The 20,776-nt window shown below is 37.2% G+C and overlaps 1 protein-coding gene across 1 annotated transcript; it reads right to left on the reverse strand.

Annotated features, from left to right (window-relative positions):
• Positions 1 to 1,908: 1,908 nt before the first annotated feature.
• GUF1 (GTP binding elongation factor GUF1) lies at positions 1,909 to 19,762 on the reverse strand. The gene is made up of 17 exons (XM_085059053.1): positions 19,509 to 19,762; positions 17,975 to 18,086; positions 16,946 to 17,094; positions 16,661 to 16,741; positions 15,045 to 15,122; positions 14,150 to 14,233; positions 13,610 to 13,674; positions 11,606 to 11,809; positions 9,945 to 10,084; positions 8,633 to 8,756; positions 8,124 to 8,256; positions 6,568 to 6,711; positions 5,525 to 5,658; positions 5,089 to 5,190; positions 4,108 to 4,227; positions 3,188 to 3,224; positions 1,909 to 2,247 (listed from the first exon to the last, which is right to left on the reverse strand). Exons 1-17 carry the CDS (start codon positions 19,641 to 19,643, stop codon positions 2,110 to 2,112), a joined length of 1,980 nt encoding a protein of 659 aa, XP_084915179.1. The 5' UTR covers positions 19,644 to 19,762; the 3' UTR covers positions 1,909 to 2,109.
• Between the last annotated feature and the right edge of the window lie 1,014 nt (positions 19,763 to 20,776).

Below are 20,776 nucleotides of genomic sequence, written 5' to 3' on the forward strand. Positions count from 1 at the left end.
ATACTGGTACAGTAGTACCTGACTTTGACTGGGTCTGGGACTGTTTCTGCCTCTTTTAATCAACAGTCTTTGGTTGTTTCCCAGCTTGTTTCTCTTGTTAAACTATTTTAGTTTTTTTTTTAATTATGAGTGCTATAGGATGTGGCAAAATGGCAAAGCAAGCATTTTCAAATTCAGTAGATCTTAAGAGTAAATTCTAAGATAGCCTAGCACATCTACTTTACCATTTTACTTTCTCAGTAAGACTTTAAGGTATTTTCAAAGGATAGGGAGAAAGGTGACTTAATAGAATCAGGTAATTTTGTATCAAAAACTAATACTTCATGTACTGTAAGAGCACTAACTAGTTCATTTAAAGTTCTTGTTCTCAAAACTGATACAAGTCCTCTCAGAATTAAGACTACAATTTGTATTTTTTTTCTGCCTCAGGTGACTATAGTAATGCTAGAAGAGATTCTCAAGACAGCTTTATCCATCTGTGTAACTCATTTAATTAGGCAACATACATTTGATGTCACTCAGCAAGGATATAATTTGCTGTTTGGATAATCTAGCTTACCTTTAGCTTCTGCCTTATTCCTCAGAACAAAACTAATGCTTTCTTTTACCTCTAGTTCAAGGGGTGGGGAGGAGCTTGTTTTAGCTCCTTTGCTCCTAGCATGGATCACTGCATCTGTAGTTTCTTAAGTGCTAGCTTATACAGGGGAAGAATAATAAATATGTTAGAGAGCTTTTATCCACTGCAATTTTCCTTTCTTCAGGGTCAGTAGCAGCAGCTTATGGACTGTTATTAGAGGTACAGCCACCTTGTTCACATCCAGATCTTTGGTTTTTCAGTGCAGCTGAAACAGCTTCAAATGAAATAAGAGAACAAAAAAAAAATAGAAAAAACAGAAAAAAATCCTCAACAAACCATTAAAGTATCAGGATTCCCTCTCCCCTTTTTCTGTACTCTGAGAGTAATACAGGTTGAAAGGGAACATATCCCGTTCAATTCCATCCCTCCAAAGATCTTCCTAATTCATCCTTGTACTCAGGCTGAAATAAAAGAAGTAGCTTCTGATTACAGTGTAGGTACAAGCCTAAATATAATAGCAGACTTTCCTGGTGATTGACTACTTTAGTAGGTATTACTAGCAATTTGTTCTCTAAAATATATTTAATAACAAGAAGTGAAGATCTGTGAAGAGCTAAATTAGCCCCTGAAAATAAAAAAAAAAATAAATGCAGCTTAAAAGCTTTTGGAGGTCAGCAAGCAGTTGTAAATACAGTATGTAATAGGGTCATTAACTTGTGTTCATAATTTCTTTATCTACGCTTCCAAAAGTAGCACCTTTTCTTATGGCACCTTCAACTACGGACTCACACACTTAATTATCTAAACAATCTAAAACTTCACTAACTACCCCAAGATATGCTCTAACCAAACCTTCATGCTGAAGAAATTTTTTAAGGCCTGAATTGGTCTTATTGGTAGAACAGTTAGAGATTCTGTGTTTCAATATATTAAAACTTAAAATTTCCCTCGAGATGAACACAGCTAGGCTGAACTAATGGTAAACTAACAAGTTTAAAATAGGAAGTGTGATACATTAAAAAAGTTTTGATTTTTTTAATCTGATGTGGTTTCCAAGCATCATGATTTCCTGACGACAGCAACTTTAGAAAAAGTAAAACAGGAAGCAGCTTGATACTTTTGTCCCAACAGTTAAAACTTCAAAAGAAAAAAATCAAACCATCACTAGCGCTGTTTGTCTATTCATACCTTTCAATTATTTTTATAATCTTTTTGCCATATGGTTCCTCTCACATGGAGACTTGAAATGCAAAAATCCCCATAATTATGTAAATTTTAAGTGTTAAAAGTATGAAAACAGTGAAATACAATGAAAAACATACAATGCAAGCTTTTAGATGTAGTCAAGTAATTTTAATTTCATAATAATCTACAAGTATATGTACATTTTAAGTCCTTTCATCTTTTGCACGCATATTAAATTTATACCTTTTGAAGTCAAGTATGTTTCCTCTCACAGTGATAAATCCTATATTAGCTCACTTTGCTCCCGTGTGCAAAAAGCTGAGCTAATGATCAGATCTCTCTGATCTCTATTTGTCAGTTTCTCTCTTCAGAACACGTATAAAGGCATCTCTTGGAACCTCCACATTGCCAATTTTTCTCATCAACCTCTTGCCTTCTGCCTGCCTCTTTAAAAGCTTCATTCTTCTTGTAATGTCTCCACCATACTGTGAAAAGAAAAAAAATATTTTACTAAGCTTAAACTACAACTGCAACTACAGTCCATTTCAGCAACACTGAACTTAAGGGCTTAAAAATAGTCAGAAAGGCTGGTTATATTTTGACAAAAAGATTATTTTATACTCCAAATAGTTTTGCCTAAAGGCCACTAGTTAAAAAGAACAAGGAAGCAAGTAAGCACTTTAACTTGGACACCTGAGGGTTGAACTCTGTCACCTAAATGTATACATTTATGTAAGCCTGGCTGACACATTGGATCCAAATCCCGCCAGCTCAGATACACTGAAGCATCCTGACTAGTATTAGGTGCTTGCATTTAGAAAAATGAACTAAACCCTTGTACAATGTTGAACAGACACCATCCCACAGCAGTGCCTAGCAGAAGAATTCTGTTGCAGTTGTGAGAAAGGGATACTTGTTTAATATTTTCCAACATGTCTACTTCAGAGTTAAATATGAGCCAAATAAGAGGCATCACAGTTTTCCAATAGCTTTGTTGAGTCTTGTCCACAGTCAACTATTGTGTATTTAAAGCTTTATTACAATGTATTACTGCAAACTTAAGTAAATCACCTGAAAACCAATTTAGGAAATACCAAGTTACATATATGCCTGTGTACACATACATGCATTTACTGTATGCCTACAAATATTAGAAAATGGTGAGGAGACAGGAATGAACAGACACTCTATGTGCGTAACTGAAAAAGCCATTACTTTATCTCATCCACTCTTCAAGCTGCAGCAAGAGGTTATAAGAGTTGGATTTTATTTTAAAAGCTTAAAAGTATCTGTTAAATTTCCACTGACACTTATGAGCACAAGCAGAACACGTCTTTGCTGGGTTTCTATGGTGTATCATCTTAGCAGGACTCTAAGGTTTACAAATGTCAGAAATATGATGAAAAAAAGAAAAAAAATACCTACACATTTTGCCACAACATTTTTTCTGTAAGCTTTCAGCCTGAAAAATAAAATAACACATACACCTAAACATATTAGAACATCTGTATGTGAAGCTAAGAACTTGAGTTGTCAAAATGTTACTTGTTTTTATACTAGTTTTGTAAGATGTTTTGGCATCATAACATTTTCAAGTTTTGTATACAAAAGATGAAGTGTTAAACAGAATATGTCATTCCCATTTCTCAATTCTAGAAATATCCCTTAGGGTATATAATATGTACATAAATCAAAATCTTGCCTTTTTATCTAGAATTTCTGCTATGACTCACAGGAAGTGTTACATCCATGTGTATATAGATGTACAAATGAATTCTTACAACACCTCTGCTTGAATTCTGACCTTTAATTATTTTGTCACAATTTAAATCTTATTTAAACAGCAACAAGAAAAATGCAATGAGAAACACAACATCAAGGAAATGGTTTGCTTTGACAAAGTGTGTGCTAGGAAAAAGTTGTATGTTCAGCTGCAACATACTTCCTTTGGAACAGCACTAATCAGTTATTTTTTTGCTGACTCACAGCAATCTATTCCACAACTAACTAATTTTTTTTCAGTAGTAAGAAACTTCCCAATGCCAAAGAGGAAGCAGACATAAGGGTTTGCAAGTTACACTTTATCCCTAAGTGCAATGCTGACCACAAGCAATCTAAAATAAAAATATTATTTCTTTGTATAAATTTAATTCAAAATCTTTAGTCAACAGTCACTGCTCAAATGTGGTTCTTTTTTTTTCAAGCAGCATATCCAAGAAAAATACGATTTCATAGCAAAACCAAAGTACTGTGATCTATAAAACTAGGTAAGACTTTACATGTCAGTATCTTACATATCTTAAAATATGGACAGAAAAGAAAGGGAATAGAAGGGCTTCACTTACGTTTCTCTTGCAATGATTTTCTTGCCAATAGCAGCTTGGATGGCTATTTCAAACAACTGTCTAGGAATAGTCTCTTTTAAACGTTCACACAGGAGTTTACCAGTAGCATATGCCTTATCTCTGAAAAAGAAAGCAACACTAAAAATACATCCATAGATCAAACTCTTTGATTGAAGGATTTAAGGAGAGGTTTTCCTCTTCTTAACTCAGAAGATAAGCTGATCAGATCATAATTTTACATCTGATAAGTGGTCTCTGTATGTTACCTGTTTCATATGAACAGATGACAAAACTGCATTAATGTCAGTATATAACATCATATGAAGTATTTATAAAAAACACCCTGATTATCCATCACAGTGAAGACATTTTGAATACTGTCACAGCTTCAAGTTAAATTTTACAGTAGGTCAAGGCGAATTTTCATTGATCATAGGCCCAAGGAGTCAAAAGATACATATTACAGAATGCTTTAAAAGTCTGGTTTTATATCACAAGAAAAACAATAAATTAACATACTCTTGTCATCTGCTAATAAAAATTATCCAGCTGTATTCAGCATCTGCATATGCTTCAGGTTTTGGAAAGAGAAAACAACAAAAGGTCTAAAGAAGCTACTAACTGATACTTTCATAAGCCATTAGAAAGAAATGGGTCTATTCTCTTTAAAAATACCCATAGTTAACAGACATTTTTTACCAACATACATGTTTTCAGGTAGGAACAACGTGACTCCTTGCTACCTGTGTAGAGCAAACAGTTTAAACACAAAGTACTTCAGTCATGTTCATTGAGCATTACAGTTTTAAGAGGTACATATATTTACTTGTATAGTAAGAACAAATTAATATCTTAATACTGAGCTTACAGTAATCTCTGTAATGCTTTATAAATGTAACTCAGCATAATTCTTACAGATGCAGTTTTTACAGTGGAATAGGAAGTCTTACTTATTTTGAATAAGGAATCTAGTCAACCTACTTGTGTATGATAGTTGCCAGTTCTTCAACTGGATTTCCATTTAGAAGAATATCCATTTTGATTAGGTCTGCTGATTGGTATCCTGCATCTTCATAATCAAAGCTAAAAAAAAAAAAAGTAGAAAAACTAGTGATAATATTGTAAAAATTATATTCTGCATTCCTTGTTCCATAAATTTTATAGACACATAATCTTAATAAAACACTTGAACTTTTTAATAAAATGGGAGTACAGTTTTTAATAGTTTCTCAGTACATTTTCAGACTACAAATGTATTTTCACACTGAATCTAATCCATTAGAGGTGAAGAGAGACTAGATTTGCAGCATCATCACTCATGTCCTTCCACAGCTGTTCCTCAGGCCTTTTTTCACCATGCCACCCCCTTCAGGGTCCAGGGTAGGGGAGGAGAAGAGGGAATGGGAGAGGTAGTTACCTTGCATAGCCAGAAGACAGAGACTTGAGAGCATCATAAAAATCCACCACAATTTCATTCAGTGGAAAGAGGTATTTTAGCATAACCCTGTTTTCATCAATGTACAACATATCCTTCTGGACTGCCCTACGATCCTAGACAAATAAAAATTGTTTCAGTTCCCCTTGAAATTTTCTACAAAAAAATACAAAGCAAATTAAAATAGACAGCAACCAAGCTACACAACTGAATTCCTGTACTTAAGTCCCAAGTAACTTTCTTATTGGTAGTTTGCTGATGTCCCAGGACAAACTGCAGCAGTGTACCAAAGAAGTGGTTGTAACAACTAGACATACAATTCAAGGCTTTCCTCTCTAAATGCTGAATTTCTGAAATCCTTAACACTGCTGCCACAGTAGGACTTGCAGGCTCATCTTCTTTTCTCTCAAGAGGGTGTTCTTAAAATTACTTTAAGAATTCATTTTAATACATTTTATTCTTCACTGTATTGACATAGAAGTACAGTACTTTGTATTATGTATTTTGAAATGTTAAAAGCTAAGAAAAATATTGTGAAGAAATAATATAAACACAATATGCAGTTAAAACATTTTGAATTAGAAGTTGTCCAAATACACTTAGACAAATGTGTTTGGACATCACAATCATAAATTTACTTTCAGCAAAATACAGGAAAAAATACATGAACACATAGTAAAGTGTTGGCAGAAGTTGTATTTGCATGAACATACTTCTAAAAGCCAATACATCTTATTCCCCTGCTGCAGACTCCATTCTTTCAGAACAGAACTAGTTATGAATTATTCTAGTACAGACCAAGCGGTTGTTACTGAGCTTCATCACTAACTTTCAATACATGCATTCTGTAGTTCAGAATTTTACAAATAAAAAGTTAAAAATTATTTTTTCTTTCAGAAGAATTTGGTAATTACTTCAAAGACACTATTTACGTAGTAATATCTATTATCATACTATCTAACGTCTTTAAGTATGAGGTGAAGAGCTTAAAAATGCAAAAGACAAAATTAAAACTATACACCAACCTGACACAAGGTAATTATTTTCCCAATATATTCATGAGGTGTTACAATAGTACCAAGAACAGTTGGCTCCAAATATTCTGATACTGAAAGTTTATCAGGAAACTGAGCAGGGTTGATAATAGTAATCTGGTCTTTTCCATGCTCCTGAAAACAAACAAACCAGATATTGCAATTTTACAAGTAAGTAAAATGAAAAGCAAATGAGACAAATATAGCATTGAAAAAATGCTAAAAAATGTTTCAATTGCCTGAAAACATTGGTGCATTATGCAACCCAAGTTTAAAATAAAGATGATTTTAGAGGAGATTTCTGTAACACATGTAAAAGTCCCTTATCAGCATATCCTTAAATATCATTATACAGAAATACTACAGGTTTAACTTTTTACTTGGGAAATGGTAAGTACAAAAAACCTTTCTGTCCATCTTTCCAGGTCTCTCTCTCACCTCTAAATTGAGGATCTTCCTTCTTACTTCATCTTGATCCTCTAAGTTACTAAGGCGCAGCTTCAACAGAAGACCTGCTTGAATACTTTAGATTTCAGTGATGGGAACATTCTTCTCTAAGTAGAACTTTGGGTTCAGGCTCCCTTACGTGCTGAAGTGGATTTAGAAATGAAGTTTTTAATTCCTGTGTAACGCAGTGAACCCACTTTTTCCAGTCCAACATCCCAGTAAGGACTGAAGTTTACCCTTCCGAACTAAAAGGAAGGTTATGCTGCTTATTGTGTAAATGCAACTTCCCTTGCCTCCACATGCCAAAGATGCAACTTCCCTCTCCTCCACAGTCCAAAGCAAGTGATTACATCATTTCCACTGACAAGGACCCAACTTCCAGCATTGTTTGAAAAGAATCCCACATCAATAGTCCAGAATGACTTATGGACCAAAAGTGTTGACTACTTAATTCATAGCTGCTATACTGCCTCAGTAAGAAAGCAAAACAACCAGAGAGATAAAAGGTCTATGCCTCACACCTTGCAAGTACAGCAACCTTTCTTACTCAAGTTCTTAGTAATTTACAGAATAATCAACCAGTCAACTTGCAGCCTCCTCTTTCAGCAGGTGCTCTAAGTCCACTTCTTTCTCGCTTTAAAACTCAGAGTTATTTTATTTGCACCCAGTTCAATGAAGTTTGCATGTGCCTGTTTCATTGTGATCAAAAAATCTCACTTTCACCAGCCCCTGCCAGTATACAGTAGCATTAGAAGCTGTTCCTGGAAACATTCATGTTTTCTGATAGATAAAGCCTGGAAGATTATTTCACCTTTTAACACAGCCCAGTCAGTAAGCACTTAAAAGAATACAGCAAGATATGTCCTATACTCCCATTTTCAAAGAAAAGTGTAAGACATAAAAAGAGAGTGCCTGAAGTGAAAGGAGAAGGAAGAGTTAACATCCTTCAAAAAAAAAAAGAAAATTAAATAATATATTGGTGTTTTTAGTGCTCACTATAAAACACAGTACTAGCCTACCTTGAAAAAGAGACTCTAGATGTATATTATAGGAGGCTTTTAAACTGCTATTCACCTAATTTTTAAATGAATTTAACATACCTTTATCAACTTTGCTGAGGAAAGAATGGCTTTATACGGAACTGTAGGTGCAGTCAAAATAACAGACATGTTATACTCTTGCTCCAATCGTTGATTAAAGACTTCCATATGTAGAAGACCAAGGAAACCCAGTCTGGAAAACAAGTATCTTGTTAGTAAAAGCATTTGTATATCCCCAAGAATTTCACAGTGGTTTTTTCCATCCTCCAGCATGTTTACACTCCTAGTCTGGTAATATCAGGCAGAATAAACAACCTCCAAAGGACCAAATAATCCTACTGTTAAATAATATGAATCTTGAAGAACAAAAACTATTAATCACAAAATACTTCATGATCTGTGCAAACAGAGAATGTATGAAAATCAAATGCTTTTCATCTTTATCTATCATTAATTTGAACTATAGCTCCTAATTTTGAATTAAGTTTAATTCTACCTTCAGTTTACTTAAAACACACATTCTCAATTTACGAACAGTTTCAAAAATGAAAGCAGCACAAAAATCTCACCTCCATCCAGCTCCTAAGGCAAGGCTACTGTCACGATGAACAGTTACACTGGAGTCATTCAATGTCAGCCTTTCCAAAGCACTTTTGAGATTATTATATTCTGTTTGATCTGCAGGATACATTCCTGTCAAAATATATTAGACAGAAGTCATGTGAAAGAGAACTTTAGCTACTGTGTACTTAGCTTTCAAATATGCCACTTACAGTTAACAGACTAATAAAATCAGAAACAGTTTACTTTCTGCTCCATCTGTTTTTAAATGTGAAAAACAGCATAAGGATTCTTTTTTCCTCAAAAAAATTAGTCAAAACATAAGGAAGTTTTGGATTAACTCAGAATCAACACCTAAACCATAATGGTAGGATCACTGTACTCATATAATTCTTCACACTTGTGAAAGATTCACAGTTGAGTATAACCACTGTTTTGCACTATAAATGAAGAGTTTAGGCATATATCAATAAGCAGACAGACTTCACTGAGATGTTCTCTCAAAGCTAAGAGTTAGCAGAAAAAAGTATCATTTCAAAGTTGCAAATATTTCTATATTTTTTTAAATTAATAAAAACAACTGTTTGTGTAACTACTGCCTAAAATAGATTCTTCTGTATATCTTTTCACATCCTTGTGTGTTCAGAAAATGTAGACTTCATCAAGAAGCAACACACATGCACACAAAAAACATTTACAAGATTACACTTTTTGACACTCACTGAGAGACTGCCTAGTCTCCATGAGACAGTTCAAGTGAGTTTTTACATACTGCTTCATAAGAAGTCTAAGAAATTATTTACAGAATTTCTTTCTAAAGCCTCTTTCTGTAGCACTTGTAGTAGTTACTGAAGCTAGTGTCAACAGCTCAACAGAACTGTTCAAGCTCAAAAAATCAAATATTTTACAGAATCATTCTGAGTATTAGCTCTGGCATCTTACCATGTTCAACAGCAATAAAATAGCTGCTAAGTTTTAAAACAAGAAAAAACAACATAATAATTACAGAAACCTCATTGTCAAGATGAAGAATTCTCTCCTTTTTTTAAATTTTAACCCTTCTTTTCCAGCTATTAAGAGTTTACTGGCATTAGAAACAATAATCATGGGCAAAAATACGTTTGTCTTGTATTCATATAAAACCAGCCAGCAGTTATTACTAATCCTGTTAAGTCACAGGGAAAACACACAAAGCTACAGAAACGATGCACCTGAGCTAAAATTCTAATCCTCACAACTCTTAATATAAACATCTTTTAAAAGTTCTAACAGCTCTTACTGGAAAAAAGTAATCTCACTTTATATTGGTTTACTCCTCACCTGCAAAAACCATTGGCTTCGCTGACTTAAAGCCAGGCAAAGGCTCCACTGGCTGTTTATACAAAAACAGTGTGTCTCCTATTTGGGCTTCCGTTACTTCTTTCATTCCAGCAATCACGTACCCCACCTGTCCTGCATATCTAAATAAAATTGTTATTATATGGACATGCTTCTTGGCATTAGAAGTATTTCCACTATTTTCCTACTTAATTTAGCCCGGCCAGAAATTCAAATACATCACCCCAGTAAAAGCCCATATCCAAAGTCCAAAAGTGAGATTTAAGTTGTTTCACGTATGAGTTGTGAACTGTCTCAACTAGTTTTATTTCTTTTACAGCTGAACAGTACATTTATGATCCTGGATTTTGAATTCTGTTAAATCCCAGTTTAAAAGCTGGAGCTAGACCCCTGAGAAGCTCCTTCCAAGATACAGAAGCCAGAACAGTTCCCACCTGCCAGCACAGCAAGTTTTATATACTATGAGGATGAAACTAAACAAACACTTTCCATCAGTCCATTATGCTAATAGGAGGGGAACACATGATAAATATTGAGTAAAACACAGTGTACTGGTTTTGGCTGGGATGGAGTGACTTTCTTCAAGGCAGCCCTGTATGAAGCTGTGTTTTGGAACTGTGACTAAAACAAGTGTTGGTAACATACCAATGTTCAGGTATTGCACAACAGGCCCTCTCAGTTTCTCACTCTGCACCTCCACAAGCAAACAGTCTAGGGGTGGGCAAGAGACTGGGAGGTGACACAGCCAGGACAGCAGACCCAAACTGGCAAGAAGGGCATTTTGTACCACAGAACATGATGCTTAGCAATAAAAAAAAAAAAATAAAGTGTAGTCTTTCCAAGGGAGCTGTTATTTATAGACTAGCAGGACATCAGTCTCCCTGTGGAAGGTGGTGAATAACAGATTGTCTTTGCATCACTTGTTTTTCTCCTTCATTTATTAAACTGTTTTCATCTCAATCCACAAGTACCTCGTCAGTTCTGATCCTCATCCTGCTACGGTTGGGGGAGTGAGCAAGGGGCTGGCTGGGTGTTCAGTTGCTGGCTGGGCTCAACCCACCACACACAGTAATGTAATCTGAGAACCCCCTAATAAAGTCATTAACACATACTTGGAAGCAAACTGGTAAAACTTCTCCACTAATTCTAAGTACCTGATTTTCTTCCCAATGCTGCCATGAGAAGCCAGTTTCTGGAAGCTGTTGTATTCATGGATTTTAAGTTTTCCACCCTCAAAATATGCTGCAGCAATAACTAAGATGAAGCCCCATTCCCTTCCACTCTCAAACAAGGCAGTTCCTAGAAATAAATTGGACAGCCAAGTAAGAATACCGAACACTAGCTTTAAAACACCTAGCTGTCCAGATGTTCCATGTACTATAGAAGAGAATGGCTTCCTTCCATAGCAATGCCCAAAAAGCATTCCCCAAAACCTTGCGCCCCAGTGTGCCCAAAATAAAAACTGACACAGAGCATTAAATTGCAAATAATAATTATAAAAAACCCCACCACCACAGAACAAGAACAAACACCTACACATCTCCCAGTTTTTACCTCTCAAAGCAAAAATCAAACAGAAATGGCAGGATTTTGTAGCTTACCCAAATGTATGATTTGTTCCACTCTAAGAAATTTTTACTTACAGCTTATGTGTTGGCTGTTCATTTGGAGTCAGAATTCCGACTTCATTAACTTCATATCTTTTCTTTGTGTGTGCAGACACGATTTGATGTCCTTTGGCAATCTCCCCACCAAAGAGTGCAACATTAGCTATGACACCTCGGTAGTGGTCAAAGGTAGAGTCAAATACTAATGCTTTCAATGGATCAGCAGTATTACACTGGGGTCTGTTACCAAAAAACAGAAATTAACACAATCTATTATGCAGTGTATTTTCACTCAATATTGAATAAGCAAGCATGCCCAACCCAAACACTTTCATAGACTCAAACCAGGTTGGAAGGGATTTCAAAGATCACCTGATGCAACTTTTCTTGGCAAAAACACAGTCTAGACATGATGGCCCAGCACCCTGTCCAAACAAATCTTGAGTGTCCAGTGTGGGGAATCCACCACTTTCCTGGGGAGATTATTCCAATGGCTCTTTGTACCAACTGTTTAAATACCACAACATGGCAAAAAGGTGTCCCTTAAGCCTTCTTTTCTCAAGCCTGAACAAGTCCAGTTTTCTCAGCCTTTCCTCACAGGGCAGGCTACCCAGTCTTTTGATCATCTCTGTGGCCCTCCTGTGGGCCCTCTTCAACCTATCCACATATTTTTTTGCACAGCATGGACCAAAACTGAACAAAGTATTCCAGGTGTGGACCAACCACCACTGAGCAGAGTGGGATAACGACTTCCTCATCTCTGCTGGTGATGGCCTGACAGCTGAGGCAATCCACCATGCTGTTGGTTTTGCTGCAGCAGCACACTATTCAGTCATATTGATCTTGTCCACAAGGACCCTCAAGTCAATTTCCACACAGCTGCTCCCCAGCCAGGTAGATTTCAGCCTGTGCTTGCACTCCTGAATTACGTTTTGCCAGGTGCATGAGCTTTGTCTCTGTTGAATTTCACAAGGTTCTTGTCAGCCTACTCTTCCAGCCTATCTGGGAGTTCCTGCACAGTGGCTCTCTGTTTCTGAAATATCTACTCCCCCTCAGTTTGGTACTGCTGGCAAACATCACTAGGGTACACATGCCAACTTCCAGATCACTTATGATATGAAACACCACTGAGCCCAATATTCATCCCTGGCAAACCCTACTGAGTCCAGTCTGAAAAGGAGCTATTTACCACCACCCTCTGGGTGCAGCCTGTCAGCCAATTCCCATCACCCAGACCACTCTGGACTGTAAAAGAGTGGTTTTTCTCAGTCTGTGAGAAACCTTATCAAAGACCCAGGTAAACAGAAATCCAGGTAGACAGTGTCCACCAACTGCACCACATAGCAGGTCACTTTGCTGTAGAAGGTGATCAGGTTTGTCAAGGACTATTTGTCTTTGGTGGATCCCTTCTGGTTTTTCCCAATCACATCCTTCATCTGAGTTGTGATAGCCCCCAGGAGGACTTGTTCCATACCATTCCCAGAGACTGTGCCAAGACTGATGGCCTATAAATTCCTGAATCCTCCTTTAAGCTCTTCTTGTAGATGGGACATTAGCATTCTTGCAGTCATCTGGGATGCCCCCATCTCTTGTAATTTCTCAAAGATTATGGAGAGCAGCTTTGCAATGACACAGCCAGCTGTCCTACAATCCTCAGGTGGATACTGTCAGGGCTCAGTGATGTGTAGGGGTCAGGCTCCTGTAATAGTTCACATACCAACTCTTTCTTTGCTGACAGTGGGTCTGTGCATCAACCTGCGTTTTTGCACCCCAGGCTCAAAACCCAACTATGCTGCTAAAGACAGAGATGAAGAAAATGTACTTTTGCTTTTCAGCCTCATTGGTGACTAATTCAGCTCTCTTGTTTAAGCACAAGTCAGTATTTTCCTTCTGTTTCTCCTACATCTCTCTATAAAGCACTTTCTTTAAATCAGGTGCATATTAAGTGCAAAACTACTGCCAATACCATATAAATGCAACTCATGATTTCCTAATTAACCTTACAAGGTTAATTAGATACATAATTAAATACAGACTTACGGTGGGATCTTCTCAATGACCTTTTGAAGAACTTTTTCAACATTTGTTCCTTGTTTAGCAGAAATCTAAAACAAACCCAACAACAGTTTTAAGACAATTTTAAGATCTTACATTCATGCAATTAAATAGTATCATGTTTACTTAAACAGTTTTGGTGGCCACAGATAGTACTACCCATAAAAGCACTAAGGACACCTTAGAATGCTATTACTACAAAATGTTTCTTTGATTGTAAATCATACTGTATGTTTTTTCTCTTGTGAATGGCAATTAGTGTTATGACAGAAATGAAAACCATTTATGGATGGACTGAGAAGTAATTTAAAATCTCTGGTGCCATTCCTCAAAACATACTAGATTTTTTAGCTGAAAGGTATTTTCTCCACTCTTCTTTTACAGAAGAGAAACTTTAAAGAAATTCATATGTCAGACAAAGACAGGGAGACAGATTGCACCCTCTTAATCTACTACATGCATATATCATTCATTAGTTACAAATTAATATAGTATCGGCCATGTTATAAAACTTAGAGATCTTACCCTTATACATTCATCTGTAGGGATATCAAACAGCTTCTCAATTTGTTTTTCAACCCTTTCAGGGTCTGCATTCTTCAAGTCAATCTGCAAAACAACAAACTGCTAAGTATACAGGCCATCACATCTCCCACATCATCCAGTATTATAGTTTTCAAAAGTACAACAAAAAAACTTTATGTATTTATGAGTAAATACTGTCGGTTTTCAGGAAAAGATCAATATTCATTTTAGAAAGTCTTCCTTCTTTGACTTCAGGAAGGATGTCCTCTGTAACTAGTCTAATTTTGGCTTCTTTCATTAGGCAAAACACCTTTGTCCAAGAGTTGGCAAAAATCTTTCATTTACTAAGTAATTTGAAATCACTAAGTGCTACCTACACTGTTTATAGGCTCAAATATTAAGTACAATGCAAATCTACAAAAAGCAATTAACATAAACTGAGCAATAATTAATCTTGTGATTCCAGTAACATAGCCCTCAAAATTGTATAGAAAATAACACTTGAATTTCATTTAAAATTAAGATTACACTTTTTAAATATTAAGCACCTACTCATGTCATCTCCTCAATATCGATGGACTTTTACCATCACCAATTCCAAATGTAAACCTAGCACTGCAAAGTCCACCACTCAGCCATGTCCTTAAGTGCTGTTTTTAAATACCTAAATGTATTTCATGAAATTAAAAATTTCACAGCAATTACTGTAAAATTTTACAGACAGCAAATACACAAAATTATTATTATATTCTAGTAATGTTCTATATAAATCCTATAAATTTTATAAGAAATATATTTTTGTTATATACTTCTATTTGAGGTTACATTTCTGATCAGTCTAATATACATTTAAACAACCCAACTATTTAATAGAAAATGCTAAAAACTTTGTTACCTTATTTATGACAGGAATTATTGAAAGTTGTGCTTCAAAGGCAAGATAGAAGTTTGCCACTGTCTGAGCCTGAATACCCTAGAAAATAACATTAGAAAAATTTAACACAGAAACTTCCACAGTTTTGGTGTGGTTTTGGGGGGTATTTTTAGGCATACTACACGATTTAGATTACTTCTATCCAATCTTTCATTTAGGAGATGGATAGGTAAAAGGAGATTGATTACACCCCACTGCTGAGAAAGAAAACCACTTTCCTAATTATAATTTCTCATAATCTGAATATAAGTAAACAAACTAATAATATTGTATCTGACCACATTTATAAGTAACACAGTATCATAAATACATTATGCACCAAGTATTTATTTTTGTGCATGCTATGATCTTGCCTATTCAGAAATAAGCAACAGGTACCTCAAAGAACAGGTTTTTTAGTTCTCAATGAACTATTTAAAAATGGATGCTGATAAACAAATGTTTATGATGGTGGTAAGATTATAGTTACTCCACAGAGAAGAACATACCTTCAGCTTACCCTACAGTTACTTTTATAAAAGAAAACAAATTGTAAGGTTTATACCTCACATTTCTTTCAAAAGGATGGCAAAAACAATAGCTCTGAATAGAAGAAAAGAAAGATTCCCTTCCAGATCCAAATAGCTGACAAGGGAGAACAAGGAGATAGAGAAGCTAACGAATAAGTCTGTCAAGCAGTAACATCACAACTGGATCAGAGAGGACAGAAGCAGACATGGTGGGAAGATAAGGGAAAAAACCTACTTGTCTTTCCTTTGCTCAGAACAGATCAAGTAGAAGATTACTTATATGGTTATATTCACTATGCGTATATGGGCCTAACCTATAAGGGCAATATAAAGAAGCAACCAAGAATACTTAGTAAAAAATTATAACAAAAAAGTTGAGTTTGTAAGCATTCTGACTGAAAGAAATACAGCATACCAAGTAATCACGTAATATTTAAATATGATATCAAAAAAATTAAATATGAAAACATCAGCACATTTAGGGAACACATTTATTACTGAAGTTTACTTAAGAAATCCACTTGCCCATCAAGCTAAGAAGAAGCAAGGGTTCATAATCACTGCAAGTTACTTAGTTCAGTTTGGGGTTTTTTGATATAACAAGGGAAAGTGGCATTCATTTGATCCATATTCAACACAATCATAAATATACAATAGAAAAAATTCTCAGAAAGCATTTGGATGATAATGCGCCCACATTTAAAATCATGATTTCATAATCCTCATATTCTAGTCAGTTAACTGAAGGTACTCAAATGGTGCTACCACTAGAAGTTCTCCTGACTGACATTTGCAAAATTCATACTCTCTAAAAAATAGGATCTGACTCTTCACTGATCAATTCTGCGCTATCACATGGAACTGTGCTATGTGTCAATATAAGCACCTGTCTCTAGATAATTTTTAAACTCCCATTACTCTTTCTCTGCAACATATTTTCATGGAGATAGACCAGGGGCAAAAACACTAGCGAAAAAACTAAAAAAAAAACCACCACCTAGTCTTCCCCCTAGCTTAAGGAAATACTGAAATACTAAATAATTAGAAAATGAGAATTAAGAACTACACCTCATTTGCATCCACTACAAGTATGACACCTTGACAGGCAGATAGTGACCGTGATACTTCATAGCTGAAATCTACGTGGCCCTGTGGAGAAAACAAATGTTCACAATTTTAGGTATTTCTAGAGTCTTTTGCACAGATTTCTCTACTATGTTGTTTTCGTGGTATATATATTCACATTCTTATAAAAGAGGATTTCAATAAACACAAGAAGCCAGAAATCTCCTACTTTTAAATATAAAGACATTTGGATTTGTGTGATTTCAACAGTGTTTATATTTAACTTACTGGAGTGTCAATAAGATTTAAGAGGTAGTTTATGCCTTCATGATTGTAAAAGAGAGATGCAGATTGTGCTTTAACGGTAATTCCTCTTTCCCGTTCCACTTGCAGTTTATCCAGCACCTGTTTATTGTGGTCATTTTTAGATATTGTTCCTACAAAAGAGGAAAAAAAAGCTTTATTACCTAATTTACTACATAAATCGTGAAAATGCCATTAGCAAGAGTAAACCAAGAACAAATGAAGTTTTCCCATGTGATTAAGCTAACCTAATATTTTCAATCAAAACCAAAACTGTGCATCAACTTTTTACATTTGTCAAATGAATTTTACACATGAAGTTATATAAAATACTACCTTGAATAAGCAGGATAAAAACATCTAAAAGATTAAGAAGAAGCAAAAATTCCATTCAATGCTAAATAATTTTGATATTTAAGGAAACTTCACCTCCTGCCACTGGAGTGGCCCACAGCTCTAAGACCAATCTCAAGTGCAAGACAAGCATTATCATAGAGTGACAGACATGAATTCAAAATTCCATTCTATCACAGGCATCAGGTGAAAATGCTCAAAGAGATACATGGAAGGTAATCATAAAAAATAACTTTGATCAAAAGCTTCTCTCCCTCGTTCTGTTTTGTTCACCCATAAATGAGAGTCCAAAACTCCCAGGTCGTGACAGTCTCATCCCTTCTGTCCACCCCAACCACTGGTAGTGAACATAAACTTGCGGTGCACTGATCTAATGGATGACTGGTTGAAGTGACAGGAATAATATCTTGAACAAGGAAGTACACTCCTTTTCAATCTCTTTCTAAAATATGTACTTCTTTAAACGAATTACACACTTCCTTACATGTAGGCAGATCTCAATCACAAAGTCCATAAATCTGTAACACTACACAACCAAGAAGCTAAAAGCACAAGCAACACTAGAAGAGCAAAAATATTAGAAATTTCAGTAATAATCAAAGGTACTTAAGATGTCACCTTCCATGTCAAGAAAAGGTAGTAAAAAACATGAATATTTACCTGTAATTTCTAGCAGTCTGTCTGCTAGTGTACTTTTGCCATGATCTACGTGAGCTATAATACTGAAGTTTCTAATGCTTTCAACAGGATATGTCGACATATCTAATTTTTCCTGAAAAACAGAAATTTCTTTTCATAAATCATGGTAACAGTCTCTATAGACAATATGATCTGGACTTTAAAAAACAAATTAATTCTTTTAATTTATTTTTCTCTAGAAGAAGCACAAGTTGAACAGAGATATAAAAACTTGAATTGTCACCACTGTTTAAAATGCCATCTGTTAAACTACTAAACCCAAGGATTAAGTAGAATTCAGGAGGCTATTAAGGACATCATTCTTCACAAGCATGATACAAATACAGAGCCGTTACCTAAAGACTCAGGTAGCAGTGACCTTATAAAAAGGAGCAAGCAGACTGTGCAAAATGATGCCATGGTTAACAATAACTTGACTAAATTTACAATATGCAGAAAACCAGCCTGACATAGAAAGGTCCAACGTTAACTTTTATTTGTGTTATTCATGCTCGTTCCTAGTAATGAGACATTTTAAAGATAGGTGGCTTCCTTGCTTTTCAGATCTTTGGACTTCAGGAACCAGGAGACCCCTGAGAGCAATCAGCAAAACTTTGCTGAAAAACTCTGGCCACCAATTTTAGCAACACACAGACCTCATCTCTCTAATTCAGGCTCTGGACACAGCTCTGGGCCAGCAGGGAATTAGTGAGCCTGGTGTTCTTTGCTAGCATCAGTACACAGCATTCAGCAGCGTTTTTTGCAATGTCCCTCAGAGGTGTCTTAGCTTGGAAAGGCAAGTCCTGCTATTGCCACAGGCACAAGAAGTCCCTGCAGCAGGAAATTCCTGCTCCAGGATGACACTGTTGCTCCAACACAGATTCTTTCACACAATGTGCAAGAGGCCAAAGCCAAACACATAGTCAAAGCACTTGATTCTTTTACAGTTCTGTGCAGAAAGGGGCACTGGGTGGAAAATCCACAAAGCCAGCAAACAACTATCAAAACGTCTGACTATTTACACTTTTTAGCAAACGAAGGCATTAATGTTCACTGACTAGAAGTTACAGTTGTCTTATTAACTAGAATTCTATTGATTAAGTGATTCTCTCACTTCTTATGCTAGTTGGCCTGCACGGTCAGTCTTAATCTCTTGAGTCGGTGGTGTTAACCTGCCCCTGCCAGAATGACCTTTTTATGCAGTCAGAGCCGATTGCAGCGGCTTTGTTAGTTTCTTCCTTATCCTGGGAGTTCTGTCAAACATCCTTGTGGCGCCTAAAGTCTGGTCTCTCTGTGTCCCACTATCCACAGTGCACCCCAAGCTTTCTTAACCCGCGCCTGGAACTGCAATCACTGAAACATGTCAAGCCCTAAAGCGCCCCTTGCCCTTACCAAGGTACTTCTACCATCTACTAATGTGCCCTTCTTACACCTGGACATGAAGGTGGGCTGCCTGCTGAGGCAGGCCGGCAGCAGCTCAGCCTCGGGCAGGTGAACGGGAGCCCTGCGGACTCACCTTGCCGCGGGAGCTGTACCGCCGCTCGCACGCCGCGGGCAGCCAGGCCGGCCGGCGGAGCGGGGCGGCGGCGGGGCAGGGGCTCGGCACCAGGGCCCCCCAGCGCACCGCCGCCCTGCCCACGGCGAGGGCCATAGCGCAGGGCAGCCGCTCTGCTCAGCTCAGCTCAGCTCAGCCCAGCCCAGCCCAGCCCAGCCCAGCCCAGCTCAGCTCAGCCCAGTCCAGCCCAGCTCTGCTCAGCTCAGCTCAGCTCAGCCCAGCCCAGCTCAGCTCAGCTCAGCTCAGCTCAGCCCAGCTCAGCCCAGCCCAGCCCAGCTCAGCCCGCCATGGCCGGTGCCCTCAGGCCGCTTTGCCGGAGCCGCGCGGAGCGGAGCGGGCGCAGTGCCGGAAGCGCCGGGCCAGCCGCGCTGTGACGCGCAGGAAGCGCGCCCGGCGGTGGCGGCCGGCGTGAGGGGCGCTGCTGGCGTGAGATTCTGCGTTAGTGGCATTTACAGACAGGTTTATTGCCTGCCGTGCCTGCCGCTTTGCTGGCATAGGGCTGCCGTGGCCGTCCGAGCTGTGCTTTGCTAAATTCTGGAGGCAGAAGAATGTTGTCATATTCTCGGATAACGTTTTCCGTGTGTTAATCTTCATCAAAGTCTTTCTGGGTTTTCCAGATATTTTTCTAGCTTGTATTTTTCCTAGTTTAGCTTTTATTAGTGCCCGCGTGTTCCTCTCTTTTTCCTTGAAATGTTTGCGATAAGGTTTCACAGGCTGGGAAAACTGGCACTGCTCTGTTTACATACAGTAAATAGCTCCTTCTTCCTCCTTTGCGCCATCTCATTAGGATCTCAGCTACATAGCTATGTAAACTGTTTCAGAAATGCCAGCAGATCTTAGCAGTTTAGCTAAGAAAACTGCAAATATTTAATCAAGTTCACAATCTAGAAGTGTGCCAAATACGGCACGACAGTATATTTTGAGGGTAAAATCATTTAAAGAAGGTTTAATTTCAGAATATCAGTGTAAAATTCACACTCCTTTTGGAGTTACAAGGATTTGTAACTAAAGGCTGCGTGGAAATTCTGGGTGGTGCAGACGGCCCGAGTTCATGAAAAATGGCTTGGGGTTCTGCAGTAGTGAATTTTCTAACATTGTTCACTGCTTGGCTGATCCCAGGGAACGTGGGTAGTAATGGATAAAGACAGTCCTTCAGCAAATTCGTGAAAATGGATGGGGAAGGAGAAGCATGTCCTTGAATGGTGAATGGGTGCAGCGGGAACTAAGAA

This window comes from Lichenostomus cassidix, chromosome 4 (assembly GCF_008360975.1).
Source record: "Lichenostomus cassidix isolate B80296 chromosome 4, HeHo_3.0, whole genome shotgun sequence".
Taxonomy (NCBI): domain Eukaryota; kingdom Metazoa; phylum Chordata; class Aves; order Passeriformes; family Meliphagidae; genus Lichenostomus; species Lichenostomus cassidix.